Source organism: Panulirus ornatus, chromosome 43 (genome assembly GCF_036320965.1).
Source record: "Panulirus ornatus isolate Po-2019 chromosome 43, ASM3632096v1, whole genome shotgun sequence".
Lineage (NCBI taxonomy): Eukaryota > Metazoa > Arthropoda > Malacostraca > Decapoda > Palinuridae > Panulirus > Panulirus ornatus.
The window spans coordinates 10,849,288-10,875,263 of record NC_092266.1 but is presented as its reverse complement, the minus strand read 5'-3'; the positions used below and the strand labels follow the sequence as shown (position 1 = coordinate 10,875,263).

Genomic DNA, 25,976 nt, shown 5'->3' with positions numbered 1-25,976 from the left:
CAAAACATCCAGGTTCCTTTCCTCAAACATACTACCTATCTCTCCTTTTTTCTCATCATGGTTACATCCACACACATTTAGGCACCCCAATCTGAGCCTTCGAGGAGGATATATTCATTTATTTATTATACTTTGTTGCTGTCTTCCGCGTTAGCAAGGTAGCGCAAGGAAACAGATGAAAGAATGGCCCAACCCACCCACATACATATGTATATATATACACGTCCACACACGCACATATACATACCTATACATCTCAACATATACAAATACATATATACACATATGTACAGTATTCATACTGTCTGCCCCTTATTCATTCCTGTCGCCACCCCACCACATAATGAAATACCAACCCCTTCCCCCTGCATGTGCACGAGGTAGCGCTAGGAAAAGACAACAAATGCCACATTCGTTCACACTCAGTCTCTAGCTGTCATGCATAATGCACTGAATCCACAGCTCCCTTTCCACATCCAGGCCCCATAGAACTTTCCATGGTTTACCCAGACGCTTCACATGCCCTGGTTCAATCCACTGACAGCACGTCGACCCCGGTATACCACATCGTTCCAATTCACTCTATTCCTTGGATTCCTTTCACCCTCCTGCATGTTCAGGCCGTGATGACTCAAAATCTTTTTCACTCCATCTTTCCACCTCCAATTTGGTCACCCACCTCCTCGTTCCCTCCACCTCTGACACATACATCCTCTTTGTCAATCTTTCCTCACTCATTCTCTCCATGTGACCAAACCATTTTACCACCACACCTCACTCTTACCCTTTCATTACTTTCTCGATCAAACCACCTCACATAACGTATTGTCCTCAAACATCTCATTTCCAGCACAACTCTATCCATAGCCCACGCCTCGCAACCATATAACATTGTTGGAACCACTATTCCTTCAAACATACCCATTTCTGCTTTCCAAGACAATGCTCTCGACTTCCACACATTCTTCGATGCTCCCAGAACTTTTGCCCCCTCCCCCACCCTATGACTCACTTCTGCTTCCATGGCTCCATCCGCTGCCAAATCCACTCCCAGATATCTAAAACACTTCACTCCCTCCAGTTTTTCTCCATTCAAACTCACCTCCCAATTGACTTGTCCCTCAACCCTAGTGGACCTAATAACCATGCTCTTATTCACATTTACTCTCAACTTTCTTCTTTCACACACTTTACCAAACTCAGTCACCAGCTTCAGCAGTTTCTCACCCGAATCAGCCACCAGCGCTGTATCATCAGCGAACAGCAACTGACTCACTTCCCAAGCTCTCTCATCCACAACAGACTTCATACTCACTCCTCTTTCCAAAACTCTTGCATTCACCTCCCCAACAACCCCATCCATAAACAAATTAAACACCCTTGGAGACATCACGCACCTCCGCCGCAAACCAACATTCACTCAGAACCAATCACTTTCCTCTCTTCCTACTCGTACACATGTCTTAAATCCTTGATAAAAACTTTTCACTGCTTCCAGCATCTTGCCTCCAACACCACACACTCCTAACACCCTCCAAAGAGCATCCCCATCAACTCCATCACATGCCTTCTCCAGATCCATAAATGCTACATACAAATCCACTTGCTTTTCTAAGTATTTCTCGCATACATTCTTCAAAGCAAACACCTGATCCGCACATCCTCTACCACTTCTGAAACCACACTGCTCTTCCTCAATCTGATGCTCTGTACATGCCTTCACCCTCTCAATCAACACCCTCCCACACAGTTTCCCAGGAACACCCAAGAACTTACATTAAATAATCTTACCAACCAGTCAACAATACACTCACCCCCTTTTTTTAATAAATTCCACTGTAATACCATCCAAACCTGCTGCCTTGCTGGCTTTCATCTTCCGTAAAGCTTTCACTACCTCTTCTCTGTTTACCAAATCCTTCTCCCTAACCCTTTCACTTTGCACACCACTTCATCCAAAACACCCCATATCTGCCACTCTATCATCAAACACATTCAACAAACCTTCAAAATACTCACTCCATCTCCCTCTCACATCACCATACTCGTTATCACCTCCCCATTTGCCCCCTTCACTGATGTTCCCATTTGTTCCCTTGTCTTATGCACTTTATTTACCTCCTTCCAAAACATCTTTTTATTCTCCCTAAAATTTAATGATACTCTCTTACCCCAACTCTCATTTGCCCTCTTTTTCACCTCTTGCACCTTTCTCTTAACCTCCTGCCTCTTTCTTTTATACATCTCCCAGTCATTTGCATTATTTCCTTGGAAAAATCGTCCAAATGCCTCTCTTTTCTCTTTCACTAATAATCTTACTTCATCCCACCACTCACTACCCCTTTTAATCTACCCACCTCCCACGCTTCTCATGCCACAAGCATCTTTTGCACAAGCCATCACTGCTTCCCTAAATACATCCCATTCTTCCCACACTCCCTTACGTCCTTTGTTCTCACCTTTATCCATTCTGTACTCAGTCTCTCCTGGTACTTCCTTACACAAGTCTCCTTCTGAAGCTCGCTTACTCTCACCACTCTCTTCATCTCAACATTCTCTTTTCCTTTCTGAAAACCTCTACAAATCTTCACCCTCGCCTCCACAAGATAATGATCAGACATCCCTCCAGTTGCACCTCTTAGCACATTAACATCCAAAAGTCTCTCTTTCACGTGCCTATCAATTAACACGTAATCCAATAATGCTCTCTGGCCATCTTTCTTACTTACATACATATACTTATGTATATCTCTTTTTAAACCAGGTATTCCCAATCACTAGTCCTTTTTCAGCACATCATCTACAAGCTCTTCATTTCCATTTACAACACTAAACACCCCATGTACACTAATTATTCCCTTAACTGCCACATTACTCACCTTTGCATTCAAATCACCCATCACTATAACCCGGTCTCGTGCATCAAAACTACACTAACACACTCACTCAGCTGCTCCCAAAACACTTGCCTCTCATGATCTCTCTTCTCATGCCCAGGTGCATATGCACCAATAATCACCCATCTCCATCCACTTTCAGTTTTACCCGTATCAATCTAGTTTACTTTCTTACACTCTATCACATACTCCCACCACTCCAGTTTCAGGAGTAATGCTACTCCTTCCCTTGCTCTTGTCCTCTCACTTACCCCTGGCTTTACTCCCAAGACACTCCCAACCACTCTTCCCCTTTACCCTTGAGCTTCGTTTCACTCAGATCCAAAACATCCAGGTTCCTTTCCTCAAACATACTACCTATCTCTCCTTTTTTCTCATCATGGTTACATCCACACACATTTAGGCACCCCAATCTGAGCCTTCGAGGAGGATATATTCATTTATTTATTATACTTTGTTGCTGTCTTCCGCGTTAGCAAGGTAGCGCAAGGAAACAGATGAAAGAATGGCCCAACCCACCCACATACATATGTATATATATACACGTCCACACACGCACATATACATACCTATACATCTCAACATATACAAATACATATATACACATATGTACAGTATTCATACTGTCTGCCCCTTATTCATTCCTGTCGCCACCCCACCACATAATGAAATACCAACCCCTTCCCCCTGCATGTGCACGAGGTAGCGCTAGGAAAAGACAACAAATGCCACATTCGTTCACACTCAGTCTCTAGCTGTCATGCATAATGCACTGAATCCACAGCTCCCTTTCCACATCCAGGCCCCATAGAACTTTCCATGGTTTACCCAGACGCTTCACATGCCCTGGTTCAATCCACTGACAGCACGTCGACCCCGGTATACCACATCGTTCCAATTCACTCTATTCCTTGGATTCCTTTCACCCTCCTGCATGTTCAGGCCGTGATGACTCAAAATCTTTTTCACTCCATCTTTCCACCTCCAATTTGGTCACCCACCTCCTCGTTCCCTCCACCTCTGACACATACATCCTCTTTGTCAATCTTTCCTCACTCATTCTCTCCATGTGACCAAACCATTTTACCACCACACCTCACTCTTACCCTTTCATTACTTTCTCGATCAAACCACCTCACATAACGTATTGTCCTCAAACATCTCATTTCCAGCACAACTCTATCCATAGCCCACGCCTCGCAACCATATAACATTGTTGGAACCACTATTCCTTCAAACATACCCATTTCTGCTTTCCAAGACAATGCTCTCGACTTCCACACATTCTTCGATGCTCCCAGAACTTTTGCCCCCTCCCCCACCCTATGACTCACTTCTGCTTCCATGGCTCCATCCGCTGCCAAATCCACTCCCAGATATCTAAAACACTTCACTCCCTCCAGTTTTTCTCCATTCAAACTCACCTCCCAATTGACTTGTCCCTCAACCCTAGTGGACCTAATAACCATGCTCTTATTCACATTTACTCTCAACTTTCTTCTTTCACACACTTTACCAAACTCAGTCACCAGCTTCAGCAGTTTCTCACCCGAATCAGCCACCAGCGCTGTATCATCAGCGAACAGCAACTGACTCACTTCCCAAGCTCTCTCATCCACAACAGACTTCATACTCACTCCTCTTTCCAAAACTCTTGCATTCACCTCCCCAACAACCCCATCCATAAACAAATTAAACACCCTTGGAGACATCACGCACCTCCGCCGCAAACCAACATTCACTCAGAACCAATCACTTTCCTCTCTTCCTACTCGTACACATGTCTTAAATCCTTGATAAAAACTTTTCACTGCTTCCAGCATCTTGCCTCCAACACCACACACTCCTAACACCCTCCAAAGAGCATCCCCATCAACTCCATCACATGCCTTCTCCAGATCCATAAATGCTACATACAAATCCACTTGCTTTTCTAAGTATTTCTCGCATACATTCTTCAAAGCAAACACCTGATCCGCACATCCTCTACCACTTCTGAAACCACACTGCTCTTCCTCAATCTGATGCTCTGTACATGCCTTCACCCTCTCAATCAACACCCTCCCACACAGTTTCCCAGGAACACCCAAGAACTTACATTAAATAATCTTACCAACCAGTCAACAATACACTCACCCCCTTTTTTTAATAAATTCCACTGTAATACCATCCAAACCTGCTGCCTTGCTGGCTTTCATCTTCCGTAAAGCTTTCACTACCTCTTCTCTGTTTACCAAATCATTCTCCCTAACCCTTTCACTTTGCACACCACTTCATCCAAAACACCCCATATCTGCCACTCTATCATCAAACACATTCAACAAACCTTCAAAATACTCACTCCATCTCCCTCTCACATCACCATACTCGTTATCACCTCCCCATTTGCCCCCTTCACTGATGTTCCCATTTGTTCCCTTGTCTTATGCACTTTATTTACCTCCTTCCAAAACATCTTTTTATTCTCCCTAAAATTTAATGATACTCTCTTACCCCAACTCTCATTTGCCCTCTTTTTCACCTCTTGCACCTTTCTCTTAACCTCCTGCCTCTTTCTTTTATACATCTCCCAGTCATTTGCATTATTTCCTTGGAAAAATCGTCCAAATGCCTCTCTTTTCTCTTTCACTAATAATCTTACTTCATCCCACCACTCACTACCCCTTTTAATCTAACCACCTCCCATGCTTCTCATGCCACAAGCATCTTTTGCACAAGCCATCACTGCTTCCCTAAATACATCCCATTCTTCCCACACTCCCTTACGTCCTTTGTTCTCACCTTTATCCATTCTGTACTCAGTCTCTCCTGGTACTTCCTTACACAAGTCTCCTTCTGAAGCTCGCTTACTCTCACCACTCTCTTCATCTCAACATTCTCTTTTCTGAAAACCTCTACAAATCTTCACCCTCGCCTCCACAAGATAATGATCAGACATCCCTCCAGTTGCACCTCTTAGCACATTAACATCCAAAAGTCTCTCTTTCACGTGCCTATCAATTAACACGTAATCCAATAATGCTCTCTGGCCATCTTTCTTACTTACATACATATACTTATGTATATCTCTCTTTTTAAACTAGGTATTCCCAATCAAATATATATATTGTGTGAAAAAAGAAAGTTGAGAGTAAATGTGAACAAGAGCAAGGTTATTAGGTACAGTAGGGTTGAGGGTCAAGTCAATTGGGAGGTAAGTTTGAATGGAGAAAAACTAGAGGAAGTGAAGTGTTTTTTGATATCTGGTAGTGGATTTGGCAGCGGATGGAACCATGGAAGCAGAAGTAAATCATAGGCTGGGGGAGGGATCGAAAATTCTGGGAGCCTTGAAGAATGTGTGGAAGTCGAGAACGTTATCTCAGAAAGCAAAAATGGGTATGTTTGAAGGAATAGTGGTTCCAACAATGTTGTATGGTTGTGAGGCGTGGGCTATAGATAGAGTTGTGCGGAGGAGGGTGGATGTGCTGGAAATGAGATGTTTGAGGACAATATGTGGTGTGAGGTGGTTTGATCGAGTAAGTAATAATAGGGTAAGAGAGATGTGTGGTAATAAAAAGAGTGTGTTTAAGAGAGCAGAAAAGGGTGTTTTGAAATGGTTTGGTCACATGGAGAGAATGAGTGAGGAAAGATTGACAAAGAGGATATATGTGTCAGAGGTGGAGGGAACGAGAAGTGGGAGACCAAATTGGAGGTGGAAAGATGGAGTGAAAAAGATTTTGAGTGATGGGGGCCTGAACATGCAGGAGGGTGAAAGGCATGCAAGGAACAGAGTGAATTGGAACGAAGTGGTATATCCAGGTCGATGTGCTGTCAATGGATTGAACCAGGGCATGTGAAGCGTCTGGGGTAAACCATGGAAAGTTCTGTGGGGCCTGGATGTGGAAAGGGAGCTGTGGTTTCGGTGCATTATTACATGACAGCTAGAGACTGAGTGTGAACGAATGGGGCCTTTGTTGTCTTTTCCCAGCGCTACCTCGCACACATGAGGGGAAGGGGGTTGTTATTTCATGTGTAGTGAGGTGGCGATGGGAATGAATAAAGGCAGACTATGAATTATGTACATGTGTATATATGTATATGTCTGTGTGTGTATATATATGTATACGTTGAGATGTATAGGTATGTATATTTTCGTGTGTGGACGTGTATGTATATACATGTGAATGTGGGTGGGTTGGGCCGTTCTTTCATCTGTTTCCTTGCGCTACCTTGCTAACACGGGAGACAGCGACAAAGCAAAATAAGATATAATATAATAATATATATTTCATACATAATTGTCATTTCCTGCATTAGCGAGGTAGCGTTAAGAACAGAGGACTGAGCCAGAGAGGGAAAAGTAAAAACTGGAGGGGAGGATTTCCAGGCCCCCTGCTCCCTCCCTTCCAGTTTTTACTATTCCAAAAATAGGAGCTTAGAAGGGGGCCAAATGAGGATTTTCCCTCGGGCTCATTCCTCTGTTCTTAACACTACCCTACTAATGCGGGAAATGGCAAATATGTATATATAGTATGTGAGAAATAGAAAAACAGATGGATTTGTATGTAGCATTTATGGGTCTGGAGAAGGCATATGATAGAGTTGATAGAGATGCTCTGTAGAAGGTATTAAGAGTATTTTGGTGAGGGAGGTAAGTTGCTAGATGCAGTGAAAAGTTTTAATCGAGGATGTAAGGCATGTGTATGAGTAAAAAGAGAAGAAAGTGATTGGTTCCCAGTGAATATTGGTTTGCAGCAAGGGTGCATGATGTCCCCATGGTTGTTTAATTTATTTGTGGATGGGGTTGTTAGGGAGGTGAATCCAAGAGTTTTGGAGAAAGGGGCAAGTATGCAGTGTGTTGTGGATGAGAGGGCTTGGGAAGTGAGTCAGTTGTTGTTCGCTAATGATACTGTGCTGGTGGCTGATTCGGATGAGAAACTGCAGAAACTGGTGACTGAGTTTGGTAAAATGTGTGAAAGAAGAAAGCTGAGAGTAAATGTGAATAATAGCAAGGTTATTAGGAACAGTAGGGTTGAGGGACAAGTCAATTGGGAGGTAAGTTTGAATGGAGAAAAACTGGAGGAAGTGAAGTGTTTTAGATATCTGGGAGTGGATTTAGCAGCAGATGGAATCATGGAAGCTGAAGTGAGTCACAGGGTGGGAGAGGGGGTAAAGTTGTGGGAGTCTTGAAGAATATGTGGAAGGTGAGAACGTTATCTCAAAGCAAAAATGGGTATGTTTGAAGGAAAGTGGTTCCAACAATGTTATATGGTTGCGAGGCATGAGCTGTAGATAGGGTTGTGCAGAGGAGGATGGATGTGCTGGAAATGAGATGTTTGAGGACAATATGTGGTGTGAGGTGGTTTGATCGTGTAAGTAATGTAAGGGTAAGAAAGATGAGTGGTAATAAAAGGAGTGTGGTTGAGAGAGCAGAAGAGGGTTCATTGAAATGTTTTGGTCATATGGAGAGATTGAGTGACGAAAGACTGACAAAGATGTATATGTGTTAGAGGTGGAGGGAACAAGGAGAAGTGGGAGACCAAATTGGAGGTGGAAGGATGGAGTGAAAAAGATTTTGAGCAATCGGGGCCTGAACATACAGGAGGGTGAAAGGCGTGCAAGGAATAGAGTGAACTGAAACTATGCGGTATATCGGGGTGGACGTGCTGTCAATGGATTGAAGCAGGGCATGCGAAGCGTCTGGGGTAAACCATGGAAAGTTTTGTGGGGCCTGGATGTGGAAAGGGAGCTGTGGTTTCGGTGCATTACACATGACATCTAGAGACTGGGCATGAACAAATGTGGCCTTTGTTGTCTTTCCCTAGCGCTACCTCCCACCCATGCGGGGGGATTGGGGGTGCCATTTCATGTGTGGCAAGATGGCAACAGGAATGTATGAAGGCATCAAGTATGAATATGTACGTGTGTATATGTCTATGTATGTATATGTATGTATATGTTGAAATGTATAGGTATGTATATGTGCATGTGTGGGCGTTTATTTATATACATGTGTATGGGGGTGGGTTGGGCCATTCTTTTGTCTGTTTCCTTGCCCTACCTAGCTAACGCGGGAGACAGTGACAGCGTATAATAGAATAAATAAAATGAAAATATCTGTGTGTGGATAACTGTGATTTCAGTGCATTACACATGACGGCTAGAGACCGAGTGCGAAGTATTTTGCCCCTTTTTTTGTCTTTTCCTGGCACTACCTTGCTGATGCAGGTGTTGGTAATGCTGTTTCCTGTGGAGTGGGATGATGCTGGGAATGGATGAGGCAAGCAAGTATATGTACTCTACATATGTATATGGTTTTGTATATGTATGTCTATATGAGTGGATGGGTCTTTCTTTGTGTTTCCTGGTGACCCCTCAATGATGCGGGAAATGGCATTCAGGCATAATAATGAAATAGTGGTAAAATAATAAATCAAAATATACACATACACATACATATATACTCATGTACATATTCATACTTGCTCACCTTCATCCACTCCTAGTGCTACCCCACCCAATAGGAAATGGCATCACTACCCCTGCATCAATGAGGCAGCACCAGGAAACAGAGGAAGTAATATTACTTCCACTATGATGACATGGTGTAATGCAGAGTGACAGCTTGAGATCAAGTGTCTCATTCTACTCTAATTTCGTACTAGGCACAGTGCTGGTAATGAATAACATGATTATTCACGGAAATGTTACAGTACACATACAGCACTTAAAATGAGTGGGAGAAGGGTTTTTAGCCAGCACATCTACAGCGATTCTTAACATGTAATTGCACAAAGGCTGAGAATGTGGTATGGTTGGGTCCATGTTGGCTACCATCCTTACTCCCACTCTTAGTCCTCTGAATCACTTGTTTCTTCACGTTTCACCGACCATTCTTCACTTCCTTCAGCTAATTTATCTGGTGACAGTGTTTCCTCCTCATCACTTTCATGGTCCACCAATCTGCATTTTTTTTCTGTGGGGTCACTGTATGCAGTACCTGAGAGGTAGACAGAGAAATCTGCTTACAAAGGTAATGTTAGATATAATGAGGAGAGCACAATTTTTACCTTCACCTACCTGGCCATGGGAGAAATATTTAAAGTTGTTAATATTACTTATAAGCAGCCAAATACTCAAACAGAGATAGGAAAAGTTAAAACATTACATGATGTTGGACATTGCTTTACGCAAAAAAGATATGGATGTTTAAAGCAGTGCTCAATGTGATTTATTACTATTTCACAGCACATTTTTTAGTTTGCTTGATCATCGCAGCACACTGAATCAAAGTTTGCCAGTGCTTTAGTGTTATTATTATTCATTGAAAGCAAAAAAATTTGTACATGAAAACTATTTTAAAATATATATATATATATATGAGTAGTGAGGTAAGGGTAAGAGAGATGTGTGGAAATAAAAAGACTGTGGTTGAGAGAGCAGAAGAGGGTGTTTTGAAATGGTTTGGTCACGTAGAGAGAATGAGTGAGGAAAGATTGACAAAGAGGATATATGTGTCGGAGGTGGAGGGAACGAGGAGAAGTGGGAGACCAAATTGTAGGTGGAAAGATGGAGTGAAAAAGATTTTGAGTGATGGGGGCCTGAACATGCAGGAGGGTGAAAGGTGTGCAAGGAATAGAGTTAATTGGAACGATGTGGTATACCGGGGTCGACGTGCTGTCAATGGATTGAACCAAGGCATGCGAAGCATCTGGGGTAAACCATGGAAAGTTGTGTGGGGCCTGGATGTGGAAAGGGAGCTGTAGTTTCAGGTGCATTATTACATGACAGCTAGAGACTGAGTGTGGATGAATGGGGCCTTTGTTGTCTTTTCCTAGTGCTACCTTGCACATATGAGGGGGGAGGGGGTTGGTTATTCCATGTGTGGCGAGGTGGCGATGGGAATGAATATGGGCAGACAGTATGAATTATGTACATGTGTATATATGTATATGTCTGTGTGTGTATATATATGTGTACATTGAGATGTATAGGTATGTATATTCGCGTGTGTGGACGTGTATGTGTATACATGTGTATGTGGGTGGGTCGGGCCATTCTTTCGTCTGTTTCCTTGCGCTACCTCGCTAACGCGGGAGACAGCGACAAAGCAAAATAAATAAATAAATAAAATGAGTAGTGAGATGAAGTAAAGTTGCTTGTGAAAGAGAAAAGAAAGGCATTTAGGTAGTACTTACAGGGGAGAAGTGCAATGATTAGGGGATATATAAGAAAGCAGTAAGAGGAAGGGGCATGAGTTGAAGAGGGCAAATGAGAGTTGGAGTGGTGAGTATCAGTAAACTTTAGGGAAAGTAAGATGTTTTGGAAGACGGTTCATGTGTAAAAAACAAGAGAACAAATGGGAACATTAAGGAAGGTGACAAAAGTGGAAGTGGTATCAGGCAGTAATGAAGTGAGTATTTTGAAAGACTGTTAAGTGTGTTTGATTATTGTATGCCAGATGTAGGGTGTTTTGGTCAAGCTGGTATGTGAAGTGTCATTGAGAATGGTTTGGTGAAGAGAGAAAAGTGATGGAAGCTCTACAAAGGATGAAATGTAGGAAGCGGCTGGAGAGGATGGTATTGCTGTTGAATTTATTAAGAAAGAGGGTGCCTATGTTGTTTGGGTAGTTAGGATTATCAATGCATGGGTAAACAAGCGTTACCGGATGGTGGTTCACCAACCCCTGATAAAGCTTGTTTACCAATGGCGTCTTAGTTACGTCTCTTCCATGTACATCAACTGGCTGTTCTACATCCATCTCATTCTTGTGTCTCCCCTGATGATGTGATCATTACACGAACGTATCTGGTTTCATTTTCCTCGTGGTTTTATGCATATCATGCACATGAGTGTGACCTCTTGCAATATAAGTGCGTATGGTGTATGAAGATTCTGTAAAGTTTCCGATTTGTACTTTCAAGAATGTGTCCACAGGCAAGAAACAAAAGGTAACAACTTTGCTCTCCCAGCGTCATGTGTAGTGATAGAACTTAAGAATGGCCACACGTTCCCATTCTCTGTGCCTGCCAAATATTAGTAGTTTATAACATGACTCCCATTTGATACATTTGCTGTACACACTGTCCATCAGGCATGAGGGGATTCTACAGACTTGAGCGATAATACCAAATTTTAAGTTTTGTAATATGAGCGAGACAGTCTCAACATAAATGGGGTCCCTTGAGCAAAATTCTTGATTTTTAATGTCATAGCATTATTGCAACTGATCTGACTTACAGACGATTTCATGAACCTTAACGTTAATACTTGATCTATGGGAGGAGAGAAGAGACTGTTGTGACATTAAAAAGGTTAAGGTCACTATGGCATTTAGAAAAATATTATGCTACAATTACTTGGGCTTGTTTAGCTTAACATCCTTCAAAAAGAAGGGCAGTGTCACAAATGCAAAAAGAAAAAAGAAAACCCCCTTTCCATCTCAACAACAATGTTTCCACTTGTTCGTTGCCATTTGCTACATTATTTTGAGTATTAGAGTTTATAACTATATCTTTAAATCATTCTCTCTCTCTCTCTCTCTCTCTCTGCCTGATGTATATATAAACTTTTACCCCAGACTAGCATCATATCAAATATGGTATTTGGGTCTACCCTACCAGCTGCATGGCAAAAGTAAACCAGATCATAAAGTGTTTTATCATTTAGCATGATTTAACACATTTGCATAACAAAAATACTGAATTAAGAAAGAAAAAGTTGGTAAAAAATGAAAGTCTAGAGACGAGGAAACTATTTGTTGGTCATTGAGCGACTAGGGCCCGTGACATGTTTTCCTCTTAAACCTACATGAGGCTTCCATAGCTGTATATTTATATATTCACCGCGAAAGCTATAAAGCTACTAGCTGATCATGGTCACTACGGCCAGAGGATAATCAAGGAAAGAAAAGCATAACAACTGAACATCAAAGTCTCTAGCGGGTAGATCTTTAGAAATTAGATACAGCGATGAGATTTGATCTAATTCAGAGAGGCTTCATAAAACAAATGATATTTTTTCAGATGACAATTCTTGGAAATATTTGAATATTCTTTTTTATGCAAATGTTTATCAACAAATACATAATGATAATTAGATTTGTTATAACTCCACTCAAATGCACATGAGTCATTCAACAAATTTAATAACATTACATGGGAAAATATTGCCAACCTGAAGATCTGCCTCGATGAATATGTCAAAACGTCTTGAATGATGAACGGCAGATAAGAATTAAGATTCATAACATTCACTCCTTAATAGAAGTAGAATGACTTTCATGATTTCTCTGCCGAAAGCTCATATCCAATCAATATTTTATGTGTATGCGTACATTGGGTTTTAAAATTCTTGATATGAAGTTAATTTTCAAAATCATTATGTGAATCTCACAATTGAATGCATATCAATGTCGTCACTGACGTCATAATCTCCATTCCCGGCACAGGAAAATGGAAGGCCACGTGTTGCGCGGGAGACCAAAGTAAACAAACATTCAAAATACCATTGGACCTGTTTGCAGGTAGGATGAAGAGTACGTTGTGACCACTTACCTAAGAAGTGATCGAGAGAAGAGGAAGATTCATGCAAACGGCACCAATAACCTGAGAGAAAAAGGACTCAGAACATGCTGGGGGAGAAGGCTTTGGAGCTTATCAAAGAATTAGACAGATCTAAAGATGGTCAGCTGCCTGCTTTCAATGTAAGTCCTGATGATTTGAAGTTAGCTGAAGCCTTACTTGGATTTCGTATAGTCTTACTGCGTGTTTAGTTACGCAATAGATTTATGGTGTAATTCTAATTCAGACTCGCCTCAAAATTACCTTTGGAGTTTATCTGGGAGAGTTACAATTTAAGGACACCTCAGAAATAATGGATGTTAAATGGACTTTGTATAATGCTTCATGAAATTATGTTCTGTATGATTTTAGGAGGACTGTATCAGAATGGTGCTGGAGGAGATGACCACACTGTTTGAACAGAATCAGCGAGATGTGTAAGTTTCCTTTGAAAGTTTTTCTCCTGTTAGGTTTTTATGCTTCTTTGGCTGTTCAATTGTTAACTTTTGGGCAAGCAAGATTTAACTTAGGATCAAAGAGGGTTGTTGGCAGCCAAACTGAATTAGTTTACATGCTACCTGCACAGTTACCAGAAGTAGATGAAATATTTTACACCTAATTAGCAAAAATTTGTAATGAAACATGATTCATTTACGATGAGAGATTTTGACATACCTGTATGAAAGTGAAACTTGAACTTGGAAGTGTGTTATGTATGTACAGAAATTAATGATGACAGCCAGTGTAATAAATTTAGAGATGAATATCTTAATTTTCCTTGATCTGTCCCATGGTCTGCAAGACATTTTCTTGGATATCCCTTGAATATCCAACCCTCAGTATTTTTTGTGAGGAAGCTCTGATCTTCCAGCAAATTTTCCATTTGTTGTATCCTGCCCTATCTTCCCCTTTCTATGACAGTAGTCACTGGTAGGGTGTAGGCTTCCTGTAACTAACTGGACACGTACCACAGAGAAGTGGCTTTTTTTTCTGAATTTACTTTATTTTAGCTTTGCATATGTTTTACTTGTTTTGTTCTATTGCACTGTAACATGTAAATGTGAAATTATCTCTCTTCAGGAATGCAACAGTAGCTGGTGATGTACATCTCTTTTCTGGAGTTCATCTGCGACATGCTGCTTTAGAGAGGAATAAAAGGTGTTTGTTGACATATTTGTAAGTTGATATATACTTTTTTTTTTATTTAATTACTTGATCTATTTTTTGTCTGTGATGAGTTTTCTTGTCATGCAATATCAGTATGCCTACATCAATAATGAGTGTTCTTGTATCTTGCTGCAAAGACTTGAAATATTTTGGTTCAGAACATGCTTGTGGTTGTTATAGTCACCTTTGCCATCTTGTTAATATTTCTGTTTCACTCCCACTAACAGCAGTTAACCTTTATGTCTCATTTGATGAAATCATGCACTTTGTCACTTCACCAGACTATCAGAGTTTTGTTTGATTATTGCTTTGAGAATGATAGCCCTGCTCTTACAACTCTCATCACTTTGTCCTATATCCCCATCACCAAATGCACATCCACATACTTACCCTGCTATTCTTGGTCTGATACCCCATCACAACCCTACACTCTGTCTTTAAGCTTGAAACATACATCACCTAGCCCCATATCCCCACCTCTTAGCCCCACACTCCAACTCCCAAGAGACACACCCTTCAACCTAGACCGTATCCCTTTCAGCCCTTCCTCACACATCCTCATCACTTAATACCACACCCATCACCTATTCCACATCCATATCTCCAATATCCTAGTATTTCACCTCCACCATGTAATTTTATACCCATATCACTGAGACCCCTCTTCACCTGGCACCACACCCTAGTCTCTAAGCCTTATATTTCCATTACCAGGTCTTACATCCTTATCCTGTTTGCATTTCTTGGCTCCACATTCCATGACCTAATACCATGCTCACAATCTGAATTGAGTTGAGAGAATTTACAATAGATTCTGTGGGTGAAGTACAGTTATTTTTATCATCATAAGGGGAGAAGGCTGACCTCAGGTGCCAGGCCTATGCTGGCACCTACCATGATATGCCTTATCCCAGCATTCATCACGTTTTATATGTTTCAGATCCTTCTATTATTGCCAGTACAGCATATCAGTATGTCATTGGACTCTGTGTGTGGCTATTTATGTTTTAAGTATATTTATTGAAGTATAGCAGGCAGTCTCTTAAACCTCCTTGCCCATCATCAGGCAACACCATAGCCCTTTTCTCCTCCCAGTGCACCTACCTTGTCCTATAGCTCCTCATCTCTTAAGTATGCATATCTTTTTTCCTCAAAGGCATAGTCTTTATTTTGGATGCTTCTTAGGTCATGTTGGAAATAACAAACATGTCTGAAAGAAAAAAAGATTTATGCATTGGCCATCAGTGAAGTAGACACCAGGGGGCTGTTGCACAACCATCAAGGATAAACTTGAACTGAAATTATGAAAACTGTATATTCACCTCCAACTTGTACTTATCTCTGTATACACTCTTTGAAACGACTAGGAACTGAATCAGCTAGGTTCTGAAGCCATTTATTGTCCATCTTTCTCCAAATTTCATGAATGGCCACTTCCAGCTTAGGTAGCGACAAAGTAACCTTGTCATGCAGTTTTAATTTCGTAAGCACCCACAAGTGTTCTGTAGGAATCAGATACACTGAATTCCCATGCCAGTCTCTGAAAACTCCACTGTATGGTCCTTTAGCCAGTCAATGACCAGCTTGACAATGTGGCATGGAGCCCCACCTGGAAGATAGTCACACAGTGGCTTGTGATAGATATGTTTGTAGTTTCATTCTTTGGCAATTCTACAGGGTACCCAATACCATAATAACTTAAACAGTCCCATACCATTAGTGAAGCAGGGAACTTTATATCCCTTGCAATGTACTTGGTGTTAGATGGATCGCAGCCTGGTCAGTTGAACACACTTCCGTCATGACCACCTGTCAGAGAAAAGGTGGTCTCATCACTCCACAAGGCTCTTCTAAACTTAGCTGTATCCCTCAGCACATATTTCTTGCAAAAATCCTTAACTTAACTGTGTCTCATAGTACATATTTCTTACATAAATGGACTTATTTCTTCTGTTGCGTATGGGTTATGAGGAGTTTGGGATGCAGCCTGCTGCTCTAGTACTTATGGTCCTCATGTAATCGGTGCTGCACTGGCCTTACCAACATATCGCTGAACAATTTTCTTTTTACTTAAGCGTGAATCTGCATACACTAGGCATTTTTAATAATATTCAGAATACATGAAGAGGTTTTTCTGCCTTCCCAGGATGTTTCACTTAGGTCGGTGTAGCAGTGCCACCACTATGAATAGATTACTCCATCCATCGTTGCAAAGATCTCAAGCGCATACCTGTAATATTAGAAATTTAAGTGGCTAATTTCCCTTGTAAAGTGCAACTAGAGAACCTTTTGAGTATTTCTGACCATAGTAGGTAGTAGGGGTATGAAAAAGGGAAAAAACACAAAAATCCAGGGCATAAGTGGGAGGCACAACAAGGCATTCCTGCCTCCTACAATAGCTAAACTGTTACTACAGTGGACTCGTGTAGTATCCTGGCATGTCACTTAGTTGTCACTGCTTGCTAGAGGGTGCGAACCTCACTGGTGGACATCAACACTATTTTAAGTAGGGTAAAGTGATTTGCACCTCCTTCACTGGTGGGCACTGTGTATGTTTTTCTTTCCCTTTTTCATACTCCATCATTTCCTTTGTTAGTGAGGCAGTGCCAGTAACAGACGAAGAAAGACCCTACCCGCTCACATCCATTCGGTAGCTGTCGTGTGTCATGCACTGAAACTGCAGCTCCCTATTCATAACCAGGCCCCACACACTTCATGATTTATCCAGGACTTTTTATTTGGCTTGCATGCCAACCCCCGTATACTGCATTGTTCCGGTTCACTCCGTCCCATGCACGACTCTAACCATCTTGCATGTCCAGGCCCTAATTGCTCAAAGTCTTTTTCACTCCACCCTTCCATCTCCATTTAGGTCCCCATGTTCTCTTTGCTCCCTTCACCTCTGACACATATATATCCTCTTTCAACCTTTCATCACTCATTCTCTCCATATGTCCAAATCATTTCAGCACACCCTCTTCACCTCTCTCAACCACACTTTTTTTACTGCCACACCTCTCTCTTACCCTTTCATTACTTACTTGATCAAACCACCTCATACCACATCATGTCCTCAAACAATTCATTTCCAACACATTCATCCTCCTCTGCAGAGCCTTATCTGTAGCCCATATTTTGCACCCATATGATATTGTTAGGACTAATTTACCTTCAAGTATACCCATTTTTGCCCTCCCAGTTAATGATCTCTTTCCACATATTCTTCAATACTTCCAGAACCTTTGTCCCCTCACCCATCTTATGACACACATCCACATCCATGATTCCATTTGCTGTTAAGTCCACTCCCAGGTACCTAAAACACTTCACTTCCTCCAGTTTTTCTCCATTCAAACTCACACTCCCAACTACATGTCACTCAACCTTGCTATAACTGATATATTTAACATTATTTTGATATTTTCAAAGAATAAGAGAATGGGAAATATAATTGTTCATGACTTGTGACCTGCCTCTCTCATATTTAGTAAAGATTAATTAAAAAGATTTTTTCCCTTTTTACTTGTTAGGTTACTTGTTAGACAATGTTTAGCTAAAGGATGTTTTATTAAATGATACCTGTAATTCATTTTAATTATGGGATGAAATTTTTTTTTAATAACATAGATGTTTTGTCACTTATATTGCCTTCAAAGGATTTAGATATTTTGTTACTTAAATTGCCTTCAAAGGAATTTTTTTTTTCTTTTAGTGAAGTTTTGACTGCTGCACTGGTTTACTCAACCTGCTTCCTTTATTTGATAATTTGACTGATGTAAAATTTGCATCCATTGCTGTTAGGCCATGGAACTTGAGACATGGGAATGGTTGCTGAATTAAATGCATGAATAGTATTTTGGAGTATGCAACACATTGATTAATACTGAAATGCCATGAATGGTATATTTAGTTGAGTTTTCCAACCATATGTTATCCTGTCTTAACTGCTGATGTAGATTTTTTAACTTTCATCACAGGTATAGCAGGTTGGAAAGAATCCGAGCAATGAGATGGGAATTTGGTAGCATTCTCCCGGCAGATGTTCGAGCAAATATTTGTGAACCTGAGGTCAGTCACAAAGGACTAATAATTATAGGAAGATATGAAGCTCAGTATAGTGCTGCATTTGGATATGTTGTATGGTAGTTCACATACAGAGTCACTCCATGAAAACCTAACCCTTTGCATTTGAATCAATTGTCAGTTCCATTCCGTGTTGAACCATGTAATATTTTCCTTCCATCCTTAACTGTTCAGTGTTTCAGATGAAATATTGAAGAAAAAGGGACTAGAAAGTTTATAATTGCTTTTTATCATGCTTAGAGTAAAATCATGCATGGATTTGTTACCATTTGTCAATAGAGCTTTAAAAAAGTTACTTAGTGAAAGATATAGAATAAAGTATGTTTTTGAAATTGAAGTTGCATTTCATAATAGATTAGCATTTTGCATTCCAGATGCAGTGGTTCAACAGATATAACAAGAACCTGGCCTCTTACATGAGGTCTCTGGGTGAAGGCACTGGACTAGATCTTACACAAGACACAAAACCGCCTAAGAACCTATATGTTGAGGTATGCTATCTTGGATTTTTGCAAAACAAATTATTATTTGAATAGTCTGATGAAAATGAAAACATCATTATTGTTTGTGAACATGCCTGCATGTTTATTTCTCAGTAGCAATATGATATTATGTATGTATGTGAACCTGAGGTTATTTACAAAGCATAACAATATGAAGACATGCAAGCTCAGTATAAGTGAACAGTGCTGCATTTGAATGAGTTGTATGGTACTTCACACACATAGTCACTCCCTGAAAACCTTACCCTTTGCCTTTTGAATTGATTTCCAGTTCCATTCCCAGTGTTTAACTATATAATGATAGGGTAATATGATGTAGCCAGTATCAAACCAGAATGTTGCCACATTTCATTTAACGTTTGGTTTTGGATAGTTTACTGATGTCAGTGATTATAGACACTGATGCTACTACGTTGTATTACTTGGGTGTTTATTTTGACTTAAGGTGATTAAGGGTAAGGGACATGGAAGTTTATGTTAGAAATGCTGTTAGAAGAGGTGAATTTTTCTTGTGAAATTTTTATGACTATACATTCATAGAACTACATGTTCCTTCTCAGTATTTTTCCTGTTGGCTGCTGAGTATGAGGGAATGGTGGTAAGCGAGGTGCCTTCTACTTTGCTATCCTGTTACTACTACAAATAAAATTATGACAGTAGATAACCTTGTCACTAAGTATTAGGTCTCCTGCTATCAGTCCTTTCCATTTACTCCAACCATGCACTTTGATTCCAGGCAAGTTGTGTGTAATGATATGTGCTGATGAAAGTTAGATTCAGCTTATAATGCTCACTTGATCATTTATAGTTTAATGTTCAGTCATACTTTTGAAAGCTCAAAGTGGGACAGCTTATTAGGCAAAGGCCATTTGTCTGTAATTTTTGGTCATCTGGCTCTGATTATCTGCAACAGTTTAGCATATGTAGGCAATACACATGTTCCAAAAAAAAAAAAGTTTGGACTAGGGTACATGTGTGCATGAAACCACACTTTGTACCTATATTTACAAGTGTAATTAAAATAGTTTAGAATACAACATTAGAATCTATGGATATGTTTGATTTTGAGCAATCAGGGCCTGAACATACAGGAGGGTGAAAGGCATGCAAGGAATAGAGTGAACTGGAAAGATTTGGTATACTGGGGTCTACATGCTGTCAATGGATTGAACCAGGGCATGTGAAGTGTCTGGGGTAAACCATGGAAAGTTCTGTGGGGCCTGAATGTGGAAAGGGAGCTGTGGTTTTGGTGCATTACACATGACAGCTAGAGACTGAGTGTGAATGATGTGACTCTTTTTGTCTTTTCCTGGCAGCACCTCGCTGGAGGGGGGGATGCTATTTCATGAGTGGCGGTGTGGCAACGGGTACGGATGAAGGCAGCAAGTATGGATATATACATGTGTATATATGTATATGTCTATGTATGTATGTATGTATGTGTGTGTATGTATGAGTGCTCAAATTACAGAGGTATAAGTTTGTTGAGTATTCCTGGTAAATTATATGGGAGGGTATTGATTGAGAGGGTGAAGGCATGTACAGAGCATCAGATTGGGGAAGAGCAGTGTGGTTTCAGAAGTGGTAGAGGATGTGTGGATCAGGTGTTTGCTTTGAAGAATGTATGTGAGAAATACTTAGAAAATCAAATGGATTTGTATGTAGCATTTATGGATCTGGAGAAGGCATATGATAGAGTTGATAGAGATGCTCTGTGGAAGGTATTAAGAATATATGGTGTGGGAGGCAAGTTGTTAGAAGCAGTGAAAAGTTTTTATCGAGGATGTAAGGCATGTGTACGTGTAGGAAGAGAGGAAAGTGATTGGTTCTCAGTGAATGTAGGTTTGCAGCAGGGGTGTGTGATGTCTCCATGGTTGTTTAATTTGTTTATGGATGGGGTTGTTAGGGAGGTGAATGCAAGAGTTTTGGAAAGAGGGGTAAGTATGAAGTCTGTTGGGGATGAGAGAGCTTGGGAAGTGAGTCAGTTGCTGGTGGATGATTCATGTGAGAAACTGCAGAAGCTGGTGACTGAGTTTGGTAAAGTGTGCAAAAGAAGAAAGTTAAGAGTAAATGTGAATAAGAGCAAGGTTATTAGGTACAGTAGGGTTGAGGGTCAAGTCAATTGGGAGGTAAGTTTGAATGGAGAAAAACTGGAGGAAGTAAAGTGTTTTAGATATCTGGGAGTGGATCTGGCAGCGGATAGAACCATGGAAGCGGAAGTGGATCATAGGGTTGGGGAGGGGGCGAAAATTCTGGGAGCCTTGAAGAATGTGTGGAAGTCGAGAACATTATCTCGGAAAGCAAAAATGGGTATGTTTGAAGGAATAGTGGTTCCAACAATGTTGTATGGTTGCGAGGCATGGGCAATGGATAGAGTTGTGCGCAGGAGGATGGATGTGCTGGAAATGAGATGTTTGAGGACAATGTGTGGTGTGAGGTGGTTTGATCGAGTAAGTAACTTAAGGGTAAGAGAGATGTGTGGAAATAAAAAGAGCGTGGTTGAGAGAGCAGAAGAGGGTGTTTTGAAGTGGTTTGGGCACATGGAGAGAATGAGTGAGGAAAGATTGACCAAGTGGATATATGTGTCGGAGGTGGAGGGAACGAGGAGAAGTGGGAGACCAAATTGGAGGTGGAAAGATGGAGTGAAAAAGATTTTGTGTGATCGGGGCCTGAACATGCAGGAGTGTGAAAGAAGGGCAAGGAATAGAGTGAATTGGATCGATTTGGTATACCGGGGTTGACGTGCTGTCAGTGGATTGAATCAGGGCATGTGAAGCGTCTGGGGTAAACCATGGAAAGCTGTGTAGGTATGTATATTTGGGTGTGTGGACATATGTATATACATGTGTATGGGGATGGGTTGGGCCATTTCTTTCGTCTGTTTCCTTGTGCTACCTCGCAAACGCGGGAGAGCGACAAAGCAAAAAAAAAAAAAAAATGTATACATTGAAATGTATGTTGGAAAGGATCACAATTTTGCGCGTGATCAAGATATTCCTATGAGTCCACGGGGAAAATGAAACACGAAAAGTTCCCAAGTGCACTTTCGTGTAATAATCACATCATCAGGGGAGACACAAGAGAGAAATATAACAGTCAGTTGATATACATCGAAGAGACGAAGCTAGGATGCCATTTGGTAAACATGTGATTGTCCAAAACATGTTTTGGCATCCTAGCTTCGTCTCTTCGATGTATATCAACTGACTGTTATATTTCTCTCTTGTGTCTCCCCTGATGATGTGATTATTACACGAAAGTGCACTTGGGAATTTTTCATGCTTCATTTTCCCTGTGGACTCATAGGAATTGAAATGTATATGTATGTATATGTGCATGTATGGACATTTATGTTTATACATGTATATGTGGATGGGTTGGGCCATTCCTCGTCTGTTTCCTTGTGCTACCTCGCTGAGGTGATTAAGTATGATAAATGAATAATAATATGTTTGATTTATAAGTTTCTGAGTACAGGTCATGTAGGTATACTTTTATTCCTTGGTTTGTATAAGCTGTATAGCTGTCTGTACTTGAATTACAGAAAGGTTTCCTTTGCCAGTAACCAAAACCCTTTGTAAATACGAATCTTCCTTGGCTAGTCACTGGAAAACTTGTAAATATCATTTTTCCTTGGCCAGTAATGAGAACCCTTGTATACATTATACCATTTATTTTCTATTCACACAGAATGCATGTTAGTTAGGGACATATCCTTAGTGTTTTATTGTATTTAGTTTGTAAAGGAGAAATGATAGTTTCCATTGTAAAACTGATTAACTTGAGTTTCTTCTCACACAGGTGCGTTGTCTTAAGGATTATGGAGAATTTGAGGTTGAAGAGGGAGACATAGTTGTACTTCAGAAGAACACAACACATTACCTTCCTATGGCCCAGTGTCAGCACCTTATCCGGCAAGGAATTTTAGAACACGTAGAATGAGATTATCAATTTAGTACGTAGTAGATCCTGTACCTGGTGATATAAGATGAGTAGTAGTTATATTTTTGTCAGATTGGTGGATGGGAATCATGTGTTTTAGATGCATTAGAGATTTTTGGATGTATGAGACAGAGAATGTTTCTAATTGAATATAGCTGAAGTTTTGAATGTATGAGATTTAAAGAATATTTCATATTCTAACACCTAATACTTTGAAGAAAAATATATAACTGTTAGTGGCTAGATAAAGATGTATTCTTATTTTCCTATTTTCTATCCTGTTCTCAAGTAAGATGAGGAGGAAAGGCACATAACAAAAAGTTGAGCTTACTTTGCACATTTTTGAGAAAATTTCTTTTAGCTGGGTGGAGGGTAATTAATGAGAGATATGAAGGGTGATTTTCAAATGAAAGTGATGTAAGCTGAGTATTTATGATAATGGATTGACAAGCAAAGTATGTGGTGAGTAGTTACATCTGAAATGAACTGAATTAATTTGTATGTGGGAAAAGTATTAGGAAAGAGATGATGATACATGAACATTAAGGATTTGCAGAAGGTGAGGATTTATGTCATGAAAATACTCATAAGTTCATTTTGTTTTAGAAAGCTGTAGTATTGGGGAGTAAATCACCTAGAGTAATAACAATGTTTCTAATAAGAATGAACATGACCATGAGAGAAGTTTAAGTAATGGGAAAGAAATATATGATTTGTAGAAAATATGCCTATTTTTTCTAGGATTTGGTTGTTTTTATGGCCTCAGAACTTAGAAAATTTTTGAAACCGAAAAATGTTGTTGAAATGGGAAGGAGCAGTGTCATGAGATGGGACTGGCTGAGAGATGGAGAATTGCTGTCCATTTGGATAACTGTTCTTTTCTTCTGTTTGCTGAAGTGTTAGTGATAATGTTTTTATTGCATATCGACCCCCTAATTGCACTTTTCTTATTCAGCCCATGGGTTAGGGAATTATTCATAGCATGAAGTGCTTCTCCAGAAATGAATTCCTGCAGTGATTAGTGAGTTCATCTTTTGATCCTGGTGGAGGTAACATCCTCAGGAAGCAGTACTCCAGTAAAGATGGCATATGCATGGGTCACAGTAACATCATCTACAATGAAGAATGCCCAGCATAACTTGTGGTGTACTGCCATGTTTGACAACAGTGAGAATACAGAAGATTTTGAAAGATTTGATATTTCAAGTGAGAACTCTCAAGCAGCAGAACTGTTAAGATACAACAAGTAAAGAGATCACAAAAAAGTTTTTATTTTTGTTTGGGGACACTGTGACAGATAAGTGTCAGCAGTGTGCTGTGGAAAATGACAGATGAAGAAATTGTTTTGTTGATAAAGCCCACTCAAGAGGACAGTGATGAGAATGATAGTGACAAAAAATAAAAGAAAACCCTAATTTCATAAAGGATGTGGCACTGCAAGGTATAAGAAGGCAAAGTACTGTGCATGCTCAGGCTTCTTAAGTTGATGAAATGCCTCTCCAGAGGCATCACTCATTTGAGCAAGATAATATTCATGTGTACTCAACCTTTAACTTGGTCAGATACCACCCCCAGCTTTTGAACTTGTGTAATTACATCTGTCTTAGTCTACATAGTACATTTTGGGATATGAATGAGGAAGAATTTTCTGTAAGTGCAGTAAATGACTGCATTTGTTGTTGTTTAAAACTTAAATAGATGATGTATAATCATATACACAAACCCCACATAATAGAGTAGATATATTCCTGAAAAGTTGACCTTATGCAGAATTCCAGTAAACGAAACCCATTCAACCCCATGACTCCAGTTATGTAATTGGAGATGTGTCTCCACAGCAAAAATTTTGCCCCAAGACATAATAACAATGAACAAAGATTCAGGAAACCTCTCTAAAGCACTTATATGAAAATTGTGCTTTTATAAGATTTTTATTTCTTCTCATTTCTCTCACCTCAGCAAGGTAGCATCAGAAATGAAAAATGGTCTCATTTTTATATCCACTTTCTAGCTGTCTTGTATAATGCAGTGAAACCAGAGTCCATCATCCTCATTCAAACCCCACAGACTATATTCCGTGGGTTACCTTGACCTCTTTGTATGCCTGGTTCAGCCCATTAACAGGTTGTTGGTTCCTGTAGACCATGATTATCCAGTCAATTCTGTCCCATGCACATTTCTTACCCCTCTGAATGGTCAGTCTCCAATAACCCATAGCCTATTTCACTCCACCCTTTCAATTCCTTCGTAGTCTTCCTCTGTCCCTTCGTCTCACCATTTTTGATAACATGCAGTTCTTTCAGCCAGTCTTTCTTATTCATCCTCTATATGTGTCCAAAACGTCTCAGCACACCTTGGTCAGTTCTCTCAATCATGCTATACTTGCTGCCACACCTTTCTTTTACAGTCATTTCCTAAATGATAGACATTTTATTTCCAACATGTCCACCCTCTTTCATTCTTTTGCATGACACTGTTAATACTACTGTTCCTCTAGACATACGTATATTTCCCCATGTAGACTCCCCCCTCCTTCTTTGTATTTATGTCTCCAGTGCTCTGATTGTTTTCTTTTGTTGCCATTGCTCTATATGGTGTGTTATTTGTCCTCAGTGCTCTGAATGGTGTGTTCCTTGTTTCTACTGCTCTAAATAGTGTGTTTTTGTCCCTAATGCTTTGAGTAGTGTGTTCCTTGTCCCCAGTGCTTTAAATGGTGTATTATTTGTCACCAGAGTTGTGTATGGGTGTGTCCTTTGTTCCCATAAGTCCTTATAGGCATATTCTTTGTCCTTAGTGCTCAAAATGAATGTGTTTGTCTCATATGCTCTAAATCAGTGTATTCC

General features: G+C 40.3%; 1 protein-coding gene across 2 annotated transcripts; it reads left to right on the top strand.

Annotated features, from left to right (window-relative positions):
• Positions 1–13,319: 13,319 nt before the first annotated feature.
• LOC139762307 (DNA replication complex GINS protein PSF1-like) lies at positions 13,320–23,382 on the top strand. Of its 2 annotated transcripts, none has more exons than XM_071686924.1 (6): positions 13,320–13,581; positions 13,811–13,875; positions 14,519–14,614; positions 18,583–18,673; positions 19,063–19,179; positions 22,993–23,382. In XM_071686924.1, the coding sequence occupies exons 1-6, from the start codon at positions 13,507–13,509 to the stop codon at positions 23,131–23,133; spliced, it is 585 nt and encodes a 194-aa protein (XP_071543025.1). In that variant the 5' UTR covers positions 13,320–13,506; the 3' UTR covers positions 23,134–23,382. The 2 variants fall into 2 exon arrangements, with proteins under 2 accessions (XP_071543025.1, XP_071543026.1); XM_071686925.1 differs by having other exon boundaries at positions 13,363–13,581; positions 14,519–14,596.
• The last annotated feature ends 2,594 nt before the right edge of the window (positions 23,383–25,976 follow it).

Coding starts and splice junctions, on each gene's coding strand:
- LOC139762307 (XM_071686924.1), top strand. CDS start 13,507: ATGCTGGGGGAGAAGGCTTTGGAGCTTATCAAAGAATTAGACAGATCT. Junction 14,615..18,582: donor AGGTGTTTGTTGACATATTT/GTAAGTTGATAT, acceptor CTTTCATCACAG/GTATAGCAGGTTGGAAAGAA. Junction 18,674..19,062: donor CAAATATTTGTGAACCTGAG/GTCAGTCACAAA, acceptor TTTGCATTCCAG/ATGCAGTGGTTCAACAGATA.